General features: G+C 41.6%; 1 protein-coding gene and 1 pseudogene across 2 annotated transcripts; one reads left to right on the forward strand and one right to left on the reverse strand.

Moving 5' to 3' along the window:
- Positions 1-202: 202 nt before the first annotated feature.
- YUC10 (Flavin-containing monooxygenase family protein) lies at positions 203-2,550 on the forward strand. Its single transcript, XM_088222305.1, has 4 exons — positions 203-820; positions 1,299-1,532; positions 1,614-1,736; positions 2,304-2,550. Exons 1-4 carry the CDS (start codon positions 203-205, stop codon positions 2,484-2,486), a joined length of 1,158 nt encoding a protein of 385 aa, XP_088078431.1. The 3' UTR covers positions 2,487-2,550.
- Positions 2,551-2,975: 425 nt separating this feature from the next.
- Positions 2,976-4,003, reverse strand: LOC148253244 (chitinase 2 pseudogene; annotated as a pseudogene). Its single transcript, XR_015821417.1, has 2 exons — positions 3,933-4,003; positions 2,976-3,802 (listed from the first exon to the last, which is right to left on the reverse strand). The product of XR_015821417.1 is annotated as a chitinase 2 pseudogene (transcript).
- Between the last annotated feature and the right edge of the window lie 11,163 nt (positions 4,004-15,166).

A 15,166-nucleotide genomic window follows, 5' to 3' on the forward strand; every position in this document is an offset into this window, starting at 1 on the left:
CTAAAAAGGTAATGTAAACATAATCCAAAATTATCTATATATATAAAGTAAAATATAAATCTGAATCAAAAGTTTTTATATAGTTCAGATTTTTTGACTATTTTTAAGCGAAAAACAAAGAGTCATTTCTAATCTAAATACATATCATTAAAAAGAGAACTAACCAATATATAACATGTAATAGAAAACATAATACTAGAAAATGGAGATTCAACAAACAGAGGTGGTGGTAGTAGGATGTGGCCCTGCAGGGTTAGCACTTTCAGCTTGCTTATCTCAACATTCAATTTCTCACTTGATTCTCGAGAGAGAAGACTGTCATGCTTCTCTATGGAAAAAGCGAACTTACACTCGTTTGAATGTTCATTTAGCCAAAGAATTCTGTACACTACCCTTCATGCCACATCCAAAGACAAGTTCAACATTTCTTTCAAAGGATAGTTTCATAGAATATCTTGACCGGTATGTGACTAATTTCAATATTAAACCTTTGTATAATCGATGTGTCGAGTCCACTATCTATGATGAAGTTGAGAATAGATGGTGGATTGAGGCAAAAAATACTTTATCAGGAGAGATTGAGAAGTTTAATGCAAAATTTTTGGTTGTTGCTAGTGGTGAAAACAGTAAAGGATATATTCCTGAGATTTTAGGATTAGATACTTTTGAAGGAGAAATTATTCATTCTAATGAGTATAAGTCAGCTCCCAAATTTACGAACAAAGAAGTTTTAGTGGTTGGCTGTGGTAATTCAGGGATGGAAATTGCTCATGACCTTTCTGCTCATGGTGTACTTACTTCAATTGTCATCAGAAATCCGGTAACCTATCTTTTTCTTCTCTCTCTCTCTCTCTTTTTATACATATATTTATGTATATATATCGTCAATTTTCTCCACCTTATACATGCATGGCTCATGCAAACGGAGCATAGTTGATTTCTTTAAGTATTGATTAAAGATAAATACAATTTAATTAACCATAATTTTTGAAGAGATTTGATTGATTATTTATGCAATTCAATTAGATTATGGTTATTAATTTCCTTCAAATCTATTTTGTTCTCAACCTAGATACATAGTTTTTCTCTTAGATCTCAATTATTTGTATATAATATAATATATAATCAGATTAACATATTGAATCTATAATTAAAAGTATGCTTCCGATGAAATCTTTCTCTCATTCTCAAGAAATTAAACAATTTGGCATTCATACCAATTTATATGTGTAGTATATATAGGTGTGTGTGTGTGTGTATATATATATATATGAAAACTTGGGTGATTGCATTTACAGATCCATGTGGTAACGAAAGAAATGGTGCACCTTGGAATGCTTCTGCTGAAATATTTGCCGATTTGGTTGGTGGATTTTCTGGTGACATTTATGTCAATTTGCTATTTCGGAAACCTTTCCAAGTATGGAATCCACCGCCCATCAAAAGGCCCCTTTTATATCAAAGAAACCACCGGACGATCTCCGGTATTAGACGTCGGAGCCACCGACAACATCAAACAAGGAAAGATTAAGGTACTGCTGTTTTACATTAATTACATATATAATTATTCGACGTCGTTTTAGAATTAACCCATCACTGTCTTTCCTGATCAGGTTGTTCCAGAAATTTCTAGCATCTATAAGAACATTGTAAGATTTGTGAACGGCATGGAAAAAGAGTTTGATGCAATAATTTTTGCAACTGGCTACAGGAGTGTGGCTAATAACTGGCTAAAGGTATACATACATATACATATATATATATATATTAGTTTCCGACATTGAAATATATAATTAATTTAAGAATCAATTATTAATTTAATCCTAATTTTTGATATCCTATTTACAATATATGCACTAATTATCTCAAATTTAAATATATATCATATATAACTAATTATTTTAGTTATTGTCTATAAAGTTTGTACTTAAATAACATTACGTACAATGTATTTAGATAAATATAAGTACTAATACACATTCTCGTTATGTTATATAACTGAATAAGAAAATTTGAAAAATATTAATTACTATATCATGTTTACGTGGCTTAACGTGATAATGCTAATCTTCAGCTATATATGTAACATATATATATATATATGTATTATAAAAGATATGGTAAGCTATTAATTTATACATTATGCATGTATTTATCAATATGGTTAATTAATTAATTTGGTCAGCATTGACACTAAGCAAATTAAACGAATCATTGACTTTTTCCATGAACGTAAAAGTAATAGAACTAATGTTGTTATATATGTATATGTATATGTATATGTATATATATGGTTTGTGAAGGATTATAGGTACATCTTCAATGAGGATAGCATGCCTAAGAACAAGTTCCCACATCACTGGAAGGGAGAGAATAACGTTTACTGTGCTGGGCTGTCAAGGAGGGGACTGTTTGGTGTCTCCATGGATGCAAAGGCCATAGCTGATGACATCAAAGTCGCCATTCAAAACTCCAGTACTCATTAGCAAGAAGAGAAGGTGGGCATGGTGAGCATAAATTATTTACTTACATCTATATTGAAAATGACTTCAAATATTTTGATTATATTTGATCGATTTTCTTTAATTTTGTCACAGATAAATACTTATGTGATCAGGTAAAAAAATTCGATGTGGTTCAACAAAGAATAGCTTGTAATATAAATAAATGGTATGGTGTGCATGTTTTTTCTTTTAATATAAATTAAATTTTATGTTGAAATTTAAATTTAAACATAAACATGAATTTGAATATCGTATTTGTCGGTATTTATTGTGTTTTTTGAGACTATTTATTATTGAGAATATGATATATTTGTTGTGATGTTTGTATTTTTTATGAAATGATAAAAGTTTAATTTTAAATTTTAAAGACAATAATATGAGAAATTAATTTATAAGATCTAGTAACTCTTAACTTATTCAATATAATAATATTTTACAATAATACAAAAGATAATATATATATTATGTGATTTATACCCTTGTTGAATTAAGCAAGAAAACTTGAGACTTTCTCTCATAATAAAAGTCATTGGTTCGAGAAGCATCAGCCGAGAAAATCATCACTCCATTAACTCGAATTCCATTCTTCTCCAACAAACTCAAAGCATCAAAAAATGAATCCCCCTGAATCCCTCTTCCATTCACTTCATAGCTAGGCAACAACTTCTCCTCCTTAAACTGGCTTGCTCGAAGTTTAAATACTTCTAAATACCGTTTTGGTCTCCGAATTTTATCAGTATAAAACTGATAGTTTACGTAATCAATAACATTACTATACCTATCAAACAGTTCGATATAAGGTCCAACAGTGTCATAATAAGGCGCAATAGTCGCTATAGAAATCATATTTCGGTCCTTCAAAAGGGTAATCAATTTGCCAATACAATAAGCGAATGTCGATGAATTATCTTTTTTTGGAAATCTCTCGTAGTCTATGTCAATGCCATCCAGATGATATTTTTTAGCAAGAAGTTTTAAAGATGAGAAAGCGTTAAACACCCAGATATCAGGGTTTTTCGGGTTATACCAACGAAGGACTTTGTCACCAAGGCTCCAGCCAGAAAGGCTGGCTAGGGCTTTGACATTGGGGTAGGATGATTTTATGGCTGCAACGGATTGTGGTGTTAAAGTGTTGGCCCAGTAGGGTGAGAATTTGCCGTTTTGGGGTTTGCCAGAAGGGTTTGCGTCAATGGCAAAGCTGAGTATGAAATGGAAATCGATGGCGTCTTGTATAGGAACTTGATCAAATTTCACTGGCACTCCTGTGGCTCCTATGTACTCCATCATCACCTTGCCCTCTGGACGTTCATAAATATAATATATTAATTGAGCAATTACGTAAGGATATACACATATGTGTATGTATGTATGTATATATATATATATATATATAGATATAGATAGATATGGTGCATGTGGATTACTTACCACAAACTTGGTCGAAGAAGAGCATAAGTACTCCAGCGACATAGAAGAACAGACTCTGAAACTTTTCCATTCTTTAATTATGATCTGATCGAGTGGAGATCAGATCAAAATCTAGTTTATATATACGTTTCTCTCATATATACATATAGCTTATAACTAAAGACGGCATAAATAATTTTATATACAAACAACCACATACGGGGAAATTACTATAAGCATATTAAATAAATGGAGCACCGCCGGACCGGCCTAATATGAAAGTTGAGCAAAGACGAACAATTACATTGACCAAGTCATAGACGATATAGACATATACATATATATATATATATATATGTACAAGTCATTTTTTCTGACATTTGGAGATGCTATACAATACAAACTAGTCTTTGAAAAGTCATACAATATTAATATAATGTACTAAATTAATTAGTTAATTTCCATGGTATGTATGTATAAGATATTTAATTAATTATTTAATATAATTATATGATATTGGACTTATGTGCTTATATTTCTACCAAAATAGCCATATGCTTAAAATATATATATATATGCTTCCCCATTGACTACAAAATTTTAATTTTTGATATAATTAGTTCTAATTTTTTTTTTATCATATAATAGAAGAGTGAAATAATATTTTATAATTGTGCATTACTTATAATGATTCAATATTAAAAGGGATTAATCAGAATCATATTTTAAATTTTAGTATTCATTCTAAATTCAAGTTGTTAATTAAGTTACTAATACTAGTTAGAGGTATACTTCATAATTAGATTTAATCTAAATACTAAGGTTTGAAATTTTATACCTATTATATATATATGTGTAGTAACTGGATGTAAAAAAAAGAAAAAAAAATTTGTATGTATGTATATATGTGTATATAGTGATGATTACAGTGAAACAGTGTCGTTTGGAGAAGAGGGGGAGGAAAAGGCGTCGTTTGGAGAAGAGGAGGAAACGACATCGTTTGGAAGAAACAGTGTCATTTGGTGAAGAGGTGGAGGAAATTGCGTCGTTTGGAGAAGTGGAGGATGAAGCGACGTCGCTTGGAGAAGAGGGAGTGGACGGTTGGGATGAGGTGAAATGGACGGGCAAGATGAGAGGCAGGTGGGGTATAAATAGGAGAAGGGAAAGAAAAAAAAAAGAAGAAAAGTAAGAGGAAAGAAAAGAAAGAAAACAGAGAAGAGAGATCAGGAGGGGGAAGAGAAGGTTAGAGAGAGAGTGTGAGGAGCCGGAGCAGAGAGAAACGAGAAGAGAGAGAGAAGGAAAGAGGACCGTGACGGTGCGAGCCACGGGAGGAAGGAAGATGGAGATGGAAAGTACGATAAACTTTAAGTTCTTGTATAGGTGTGGTGTGGCTTTAAATTTGTCACTTTAGGTTGAGAAATCTAGGTTTTGTTTGGGATATAGAGTAGAAAACTACGATGCAGGGAACATGTGGGTGTGGATGGTAAGTGAAATCGTGGAGGAGTGAAGGATGTTCACGGAGGAGATTGCGGGAAAAGAGAGAGTGAAGAAGTCGGTGAGTGAGAGAGGTCCGCGAGAGAGTGAGGAGATTCTGTGTAAAATGAGTGGAAGTACATTGATGAGGCCCCGGGAGGAGAGAGTGAACGAGGAGTTCGGTGAGTGAGTGAGATCCGTGAGAGCAAGGAGATTTTGTGTGAGTATGAGCGGGGTGCATGGAGGAGGCCATGGGAGGAGAGAGAAGGAAGAATGCGGTGTGTGTGGTTCGTGAGAGAGATGAGAGTTCGTGATTGTGTGATTGTGAGTCGGGATATTTAGAGTAGGCCGCGGGAGGAGAGAAAAGGAGGAAAACGGTGTGTGAGTGGTCTGTGAGAGATAAGAGAGTTTGTGATTGTGTGATGGTGAGTTGGGATATTTAGAGTAGGCCGCGGGAGGAGAGAGAAGGAGGAATGGGGTGTGGGAGTGAGGTCTGTTAGAGAGAGGAGAGTTCATGATTGTGAATGGGATCCTTAGAGTAGGTCTCGGGAGGAGGGAAAAGGAGGAGTTCGGTGTGTAAGGATATTCGTGTAAGAGAAGAAGTGCGATGTGGCTGTGGATAGAGGTAGGCATGAAAGGGGTGGAGTGTGTGTATGCTAGAAATTGGGGAGAAGGAAATGGAGGCCTGTAGGGCGTGGGTGTGAGGTATCGGAATAAAGGTGTGTCGGTGTAGTTGTGTGGTGTGAGGGTGTGGGTTGTATATAGGTTGGTATAGCTACTGTAAATTTAGTAATTGGCGAGGGAACATTACCAGCGTGTGTGTGTTAAATGTTAGTGTGTGTCCTATGGGGAGACGCATGTAGGTTCGATATACAGGTTAAAGGTAAAGGAGAGCTTTAAGACGACATAGTGAAACGAGAACGAGATGATATTGTTCTTGAGTTGGTAGCATTGGGGGGACGCCGATATTAGTTGTCATTACCTAGAAAGAGTAAGTTGATCACCGATAGTGGTGATAGTCAGGAGACTCCGACGAACAAGGGGTTGGGTCGCCGATATTGGTGACGAGAGAGAATTGTATCTGTGTGTGTGTGGCCTGTTAGGGGTCGAAAGATAGAAGATTGATTGTTGGTCGCCGATATTGGTGACATGTGAGAACATTTGTACGGTTGGAGCGATGTTGGAAGACGGTCACACTTGATATACAATATAACTAAATTACCGGGGTAAGTTAGTCCTGTGTAGTCCCATGGTGGTATTAAAGCATGGTTTAGGTTGTGTAGATAGAGTACATATAGAAATACTGGGTTTCCTGTTGTTGCATAAGACACTTATAACTTAATTTTTAATGTACTGAGTTATATGTACTCACTCTTTATCATTCACAGATGAAGTAGGAATGGAGCCAGGATCATAGTTGCTGGTTTCCGAGCCTAGCATATAGCGCAATAGAGTAAGGATTCTTTTTGTGGGCAGAATAGAGTGTGTAAAAATTAGTAGTAGTGTAGATAGTATCTGTTGGAAGTGTATGAGATTATATTTCTCTATGATGTACATGTAGAGTTATAAGTTTATCTTAATTTTAAATAATAGATTGCGGTAAAGTTTATATGTGTATAATTGATTTGGAATGAAACTTTTGTATTTGATGATGGAGTTGTTTTAAACTGCGCCATTAAGAAAAAAAAAACGAGACTTTACAATATGTTACAAGATAAGTTTGTAACAGCCCCGGAAATTTAAAATGGAAATTATATTATAAATATCAAATGCGGAAGCGAAGTCAAAATTTAAATAACATCCCTTACACTAAAACCAAAAACGTGCTCACAAAATATAAAAGATTAAACTACCTAAAGGAGAAACTTGAAAGTAAAAAAAACTACGAATGTGACTAGGGAGTCTTTAGGCGTCCCCTTCGTCGTCCTCCTGCGGAACCGGCTCGGGAACGATGTCCTCTTGATCTGAAATGATTAAATAAGGAATGAGCTACACTAGCCCAGTAAAGACATCACGATATCTCACCGTCACGGAGGTAAAGGTGGGTAGAAAACACAAAAAGACCAATGGAGCATAATTTATAACAAATCCTTTTATTAATAATAAAACCTTTACCATTCACTTACCTCGGTGAAATTCATAAAACAATATACGAAAGCAATAATATCATCATCATCATGAAAACATATATATGAACTGTATAACATAATACCTATCAAACTTTTTGTAATTCAATCGTTACACAACATATTTTCTTGATTCACCAGCCCACTAGTATCCATGGGGATCCATAGGGGTCCCGCTACCCGTTAATCCTTAACACTTGAAATCCATTCCAGAGCCGTCCCCATACCCCGTCCGATATGGGCGCCAAACCATAGACCTCATTACCCCGTCCGGTATGAGGGTGAAACGGGTCATCCCCATACCCCGTCCGTTATGGGCGCCAAAACATAGACCTTATTACCCCGTCCGGTATGAGGGTGAAACGGGCCGTCCCCATACCCCGTCCGGTATGGGCGCCAAAACACATAAGATCTCCATACTCCGTCCGGTATGGGAGACCACAATCCCGGTAGGGTTCCCTACGGACCCGGTCCGTCCACCATCTCTCAGGATATCTAGTCAGGCTGACCACATTATACCATTACCCATTTACATAATTTTTCATTCTCTTTTTCCTCAGTCAGCATCATTAATCCACATACAAGCAAGTAAACAGTATTTATGCTAAACAAACAACATACAGCATCAATATCCCGGTCATTTAATCCATAATTAATAAAATAGTAAAATATACACACAAAACTATAAAATGAAAACATCGAACCTCATACTGCATTTAAAACTGTAAAACAGGCCAAATAACAGTTAACTGACAAATACACTAGACTTGGGCTCCATTAGCGACCTTAAGCAATTTCACACATTCGTTGATTCATGAAATACCGTTTTATCATTTACTGAACTTTAAAACCGTGATAGGAAATAAGGTGAGGGGTCCTTACTCGTTTCGGGGTCCGAACACGGCTTCACAGTGCGCTTGCAGGCTGTCCCTAATTTTCCCTGAATTTTCCTCGGGGAACTGAAACGCACTACTGGTACCTGCACGTGTTCCCAAAAAAATCCCAAATTAGGCCCAGGGCCCCTTTCGGCGGCGATTCGCCTCGGGTTGGCTGCTTTCGGCAGTTTCCGGCCGAATTCGGCCACACTCGCATCGGTCCCTGCGAGAAAACAACCCTAGGGCCCTCGGAGGGCCAAAAAATCACGGAAAAACGGAGCTTACCGGTGGCGGCGCTCTCGGGTGCGGCGGCTCTCCGGCGAGGTTCGTGTTTTGGTGATTCGGCTCCGGTCTACCTGTAGAGAAAAGAGTGGTGATCACGGTGATATAAAAATTGCATCAAACGGAGGCCGGGAAGGGCCTCATCGGAGGCAAAAACTGAGAAGGGCGCGGCGGCGCCGCTGGGCTTCGACCATGCATTCCGGCCGTTTGGCCGGGATTTTGGCTCTGATTTGGCCACAGGAGGAATCAGCGTGGAAAAATGAGTCGGGGGTACGAAATTTACCTCGATCGGCGGTCGGAAGTTCCTCCGGTGCGGCGGCGGCCGGCTTCTGGTTCGTCTCTCCGGCGAGCGGCAGGCAGCTAGGGTTTGTGGTCTGGTGTGGGGGTTCTATTTATAACCCCTTGCCTTTTGATCTCAGCCGTCCATTTTGTTTTAATCTGGGCCGTCCGATCGCGCCCACGCGGATCGCCAACGTGGCCCTTTTTGGAACGACGTGGTTTTGCCACGTGGCAGGTCTCGGTTGGCCGGGACTGCTGACCGGGCCTGCTGATGTATCTGCCGACGTGACTTTTTTTTTTTTTCTCTTCCCGGTCTGGGCGCTACAACTCCCCCCCCCATAAAGAAATTTGGTCCCCAAATTTGCCTCATTACTCTTGATCAAACAGATGGGGATATTGGGCCTTAAATTCTTATTCCAGTTCCCAGGTGGCCTCCCTGGGCGTGTGGTTCTGCCACACGACTTTTACAAGTGATATTTTCCGGTTGCGGAGTATTCTGCTCTCTCGGTCCGTGATACCGACCGGTACTTCTTCATAAGACAAGTCCTCTCGAAGTGGAAGCAGTTCATGAGCCAAGACATGAGAAGGGTCCGGATTGTACTTACGTAGCATTGATACGTGAAACACATTATGAACCCGGGAGAGCTCAGGAGGCAGTGCAAGTCTGTAGGCCGTGGTACCATTCTTGTCTAAGTTTTCAAAGGGTCCAATATATCTGGGGTTTAATTTTCCCCTCCTGCCGAACCTACTAATCCCCTTGAAGGGGGTGACTTTAAGAAACACCCGGTCGCCTTTCTCAAAGGCCAGGTCTCTCCTCCGGGTATCAGCATAACTCTTCTGCCTACTCTGAGCTGTCTGGATATTCTTCTTGATCTTAACTATCTTGGACGTGGTTTCTTCTACCAAATCCGGGCCAAACAATCTTCTATCGCCCACTTCTTCCCAACATATTGGTGACCTGCACGGACGCCCGTATAGCGCCTCGTATGGGGCCATGCCGATGCTTGCTTGGTAACTGTTGTTGTAAGCAAACTCTATCAGGGGTAGGTGGTCGTCCCAATGGCCCCCGGAGTCAAGGACACAAGCTCGGAGCATATCCTCCAGCGTACGAATTGTCCTCTCTGATTGTCCATCGGTTTGGGGGTGGAAAGCAGTACTAAGAGACAGTTTTGTTCCCATAGCTTGCTGGAAACTATTCCAAAACCGAGAAGTGAATCTGGGATCCCTGTCGAATACCACTGTTACTGGAACTCCATGCAGTCTGACTACCTCCCGGATATACATTCTTGCCAACTTGTCCAAGGGATCAGTCATTCTGATGGCCAGGAAGTGGGAAGACTTAGTGAGTCGGTCAACGATTACCCATATAGCATCATGTCCCGATCGTGCCTTGGGTAGTCCCGATACGAAGTCCATGGTGATATGTTCTCACTTCCACTCTGGAATCGGTAAAGGTTGAAGTAACCCGCCCGGGCATTGATGTTCTGCTTTGACCTGCTGACATACCAAGCACTTAGATACAAAGTCGGCTATATCTCTCTTCATCCCATTCCACCAGAACCGAGGTCAGATAGTTTGGTACATTTTTGTACTTCCTGGATGCATGGCGAACCTTGAACTATGGGACTCTGTCATGATGTCTCTTCTTAACTCACTGTCGTCTGGGACACACACTCTGTCCTTGAAACGAATCAATCCGTCGGCAGAGATCTGAAATTCTGAGCTCACTCCCTGTTCTGCATTCTTCTTGCGGGTTACTAAGGCGGGGTCGACTGACTGAGCTTCCTTTATTCTTTGGATTAACTCGGGTTGGACTGCTAGGTGGCCCAAACATGTGACTCTCTTCAGGTCTCGCAGGCGAACCTGCTGTGTAGCCCCAATGGACCTACATTCTGAAACCATCAGATGGGCTAGGGTGCCTGCACTTTTCCTGCTGAGGGCATCGGCCACCACGTTGCCCTTACCTGGATGGTATAGGATGTCACAATTATAGTCCTTGAGGAGTTCCATCCACCTTCTCTGACGCATGTTGAGATCCTTCTGAGTGAAGATATGCTTCAAACTTTTATGATCAGTGTAGATCTGAAAGGTCTCTCCATACAAATAATGGCGCCAGGTTTTCAAGGCTTGTATGATTGCGGCAAGCTCCAAGTCATGGGTAGGATAGTTTTTCTCATGATTCTTTAGCTGTCTAGACCCATATGCTATAATCTTTCCATGCTGCATTAGGACACAACCCAGGCCCAGATAGGAGGCATCACTATAAACTGTGTACCCTCCTGATCCACTCGGTAGAGCCAGCACTGGTGCAGTAGTTAGTCGCTTCTTCAACTCTGAAAAACTCCTCTCGCAGTTCTCATTCCATTCAAATCCTGCATTCTTCTTTGTGAGTCGGGTCAGAGGAGCTGCTAGACTAGAGAACCCTTCGACAAACCGGCGGTAATAACCTGCCATCCCTAGGAAACTGCGAATTTCCTTAACTGTTGTCAGCCTTTCCCAACCAAGTACCGCTTCAACCTTTTCGGGGTTCACCGACACCCCTTCCTTCGATATAACATGTCCTAGGAAGGCGGTTTGTTCGAGCCAAAATCCACACTTGCACAACTTCGCATACAACTTCTTTTCCCTGAGTACCTGTAGAACTTGGGCAGATGATGAGCATGTTCTTCCCTACTTTTTGAGTAGACTAAGATATCATCGATGAACACGATGACAAATTGATCCAAGAATTCTCTGAAGATTCTGTTCATTAGATCTATAAAGATGGCCGGGGCGTTGGTTAGCCCAAACGGCATAACCAGGAACTCATAGTATCCGTACCTGGTTCGGAATGCAGTCTTGGGGATGTCTTCGACTCTCACTTTTACCTGATGGTAACCTGATCGTAGATCTATTTTGAAAAAGACCTGTGCACCCTGCAACTGATCGAAAAGGTCATCAATCCGGGGAAGAGGGTACTTGTTCTTAATTGTTACCTTGTTTATCCTTCTATAATCAATGCACAGTCTCAACGTTCCATCCCCTTTCTTTGCAAAAGTAACCCCGGCACCCCATGGGGAAATGCTGTGTCTAATGAAGCCACTGTTTTGTAGCTCAGTGATTTGTTTCCTTAGCTCTTCCATCTCGATGCGGCTCATTCGGTAAGGAGCTACCGAGATGGGCTGGGTTCCTAGCTGTAAGTCTATGGTGAACTCGACCTCTCTGTCCCCTGGTAGACCGGGCAGTTCATCCGGAAATACGTCTGGAAAGTCTCGGACTACTGGAATCTCTTAGATACAAACTTCTTTCTTGGGTTTACCTAGTTAGAGAAAATACAATATTAAGGCATTGGGAATTAAGAAGAAAAGAATTTGCCATTAGGGGAAATCAGTACCGAATAATTTTATTAACTTGTAAATGGCTCCTCGTTGGGAGGATTAAATACAATCTTTTTGTTAAAGCATTCTATGGTGGCGTGATACGCCGCTAGCCAATCCATTCCTAGGATTACATCAAAATCCCCTGTGTCTAACCCTATCAGGTCTACCCTCAATTTCCTATCTGCTATCTCCACGGCACATGCCCTGTAGACAACCTCTCCTAGCAATGTCTCCCCTACCAGCATGTAGGAGGCAATGGCAGCCCTCTGCTCAGGAACTACTCCCAAGGTCTCGAAAGCTCTTTCAGTCTCTGCCAGCCAGTATTGGGCCTCTTCAAAAGAGGATCCCCCTGCAAAAGTAGAAGGGTTCAGTCTTCTGTACCTCTCTATGAAGCCGGGGTCGATCAAGGAAGGAGCGGGGTCCCGAGGTAGAGGGACTTGGGCCGGCTGAGGGTTAACTGGGGGACCCTGTGGTGGCACCTGCTGATGTGGTGGGGGTACTGGAATGTGCTGTGGCGGCGCCTGCTGGTACCGTGGCTGTGGTACAGGGTCGTACCGCGGCTGTGGCGCCGGGTGGTTCTGTGGAGGAACAGGCTCCTGCCGGGGTGGCTCGGGATCAGCCTGCTGTAGCGGGGGCTCAACCTGCGCTAGCGGAGGAGGTCCGAGTAACTCCCTTCTCTCCTCTTGCCTTTGCTGGACAGCTACGAGAGCCTCCACCATCTTAAATAGTCTGTCTAAATCCTCCCGAAGCGAATTATCTTGGGCCGCTTGGTTTAGTGGGGGTCTTCCTCTCCTCATTCCCGTGTACTCGTTTTCACAAGGAATGATTGAGTAACGACATATCGGTGAGTATTACTCTAAGGCACTATTGTGTAAGGGATGGGTCTGAGGAAATGCGGCTCTGATACCAACTGTAACAGCCCCGGAAATTTAAAATGGAAATTATATTATAAATATCAAATGCGGAAGCGAAGTCAAAATTTGAATAACATCCCTTACACTAAAACCAAAAACGTGCTCAAAAAATATAAAAGATTAAACTACCTAAAGGAGAAACTTGAAAGTAAAAAAAACTACGAATGTGACTAGGGAGTCTTTAGGCGTCCCCTTCGTCGTCCTCCTGCGGAACCGGCTCGGGAACGATGTCCTCTTGATCTGAAATGATTAAATAAGGAATGAGCTACACTAGCCCAGTAAAGACATCACGATATCTCACCGTCACGGAGGTAAAGGTGGGTAGAAAACACAAAAAGACCAATGGAGCATAATTTACAACAAATCCTTTTATTAATAATAAAACCTTTACCCTTCACTTACCTCGGTAAAATTCATAAAATAATATACGAAAGCAATAATATCATCATCATCATGAAAACATATATATGAACTGTATAACATAATACCTATCAAACTTTTTGTAATTCAATCGTTACACAACATATTTTCTTGATTCACCAGCCCACTAGTATCCATGGGGATCCATAGGGGTCCCGCTACCCGTTAATCTTTAACACTTGAAATCCATTCCAGGGCCGTCCCCATACCCCGTCCGGTATGGGCGCTAAACCATAGACCTTATCACCCCGTCCAGTATGAGGGTGAAACGGGTCATCCCCATACCCCGTCCGTTATTGGCGCCAAAACATAGACCTCATTACCCCGTCCGGTATGAGGGTGAAACGGGCCGTCTCCATACCCCGTCCGGTATGGGCGCCAAAACACATAAGATCTCCATACCCCGTCTGGTATGGGAGACCACAATCCCGGTAGGGTTCCCTACGGACCCGGTCCGTCCACCATCTCTCAGGATATCTAGTCAGGCTGATCACATTATACCATTACCCATTTACATAATTTTTCATTCTCTTTTTCCTCAGTCACCATCATTAATCCACATACAAGCAAGCAAACAATATTTATGCTTAACAGACAACATACAACATCAATATCCCGGTCATTTAATCCATAATCAATAAAACAGTAAAATATACACACGAAACTATAAAATGAAAATATCGAACCTCATGCTGCATTTAAAACTGTAAAACAGGCCAAATAACAGTTAACCGACAAATACACTAGACTTGGGCTCTATTAGCGACCTTAAGCAATTTCACACATTCGTTGATTCATGAAATACCGTTTTATCATTTACTGAACTTTAAAACCGTGATAGGAAATAAGGTGAGGGGTCCTTACTCGTTTCGGGGTCCGAACACGGCTTCACAGTGCGCTTGCAGGCTGTCCCTAATTTTCCCTGAATTTTCCTCGGGGAACTGAAATGCACTACTGGTACCTGCACGTGTTCCCAAAAAAATCCCAAATTAGGCCCAGGGCCCCTTTCGGCCCAAATCGCAACTCCGGCACGGCGGCTCCGCCGCTGGCGGCGGCGATTCGCCTCGGGTTGGCTGTTTTCGGCCGTTTCCGGCCGAATTCGGCCACACTCGCATCGGTCCCTGCGAGAAAACAACCCTAGGGCCCTCGGGGGGCCAAAAAATCACGGAAAAACGGAGCTTACCGGCGGCGGCGCTCTCGGGTGCAGCGGCTCTCCGGCGAGGTTCGTGTTTTGGTGATTCGGCTCCGGTCAACCTGTAGAGAAAAGAGTGGTGATCACGGTGATATAAAAATTGCATCAAACGGAGGCCGGGAAGGGCCTCATCGGAGGCAAAAACCGAGAAGGGCGCGGTGGCGCCGCTGGGCTTCGGCCGTGCATTCCGGCCGTTTGGCCGGGATTTTGGCTCCGATTTGGCCACAGGAGGAATCAGCGTGGAAAAACGAGTCGGAGGTACGAAATTTACCTCGATCGGCGGTAGGAAGTTCCTCCGGTGCGGCGGCGGGTGGCGGCGTCCGGCTTCTGGTTCG

The sequence above is a fragment of the Carica papaya genome, chromosome 6, assembly GCF_054855325.1.
Source record: "Carica papaya isolate Zhongbai chromosome 6, ASM5485532v1, whole genome shotgun sequence".
Lineage (NCBI taxonomy): Eukaryota > Viridiplantae > Streptophyta > Magnoliopsida > Brassicales > Caricaceae > Carica > Carica papaya.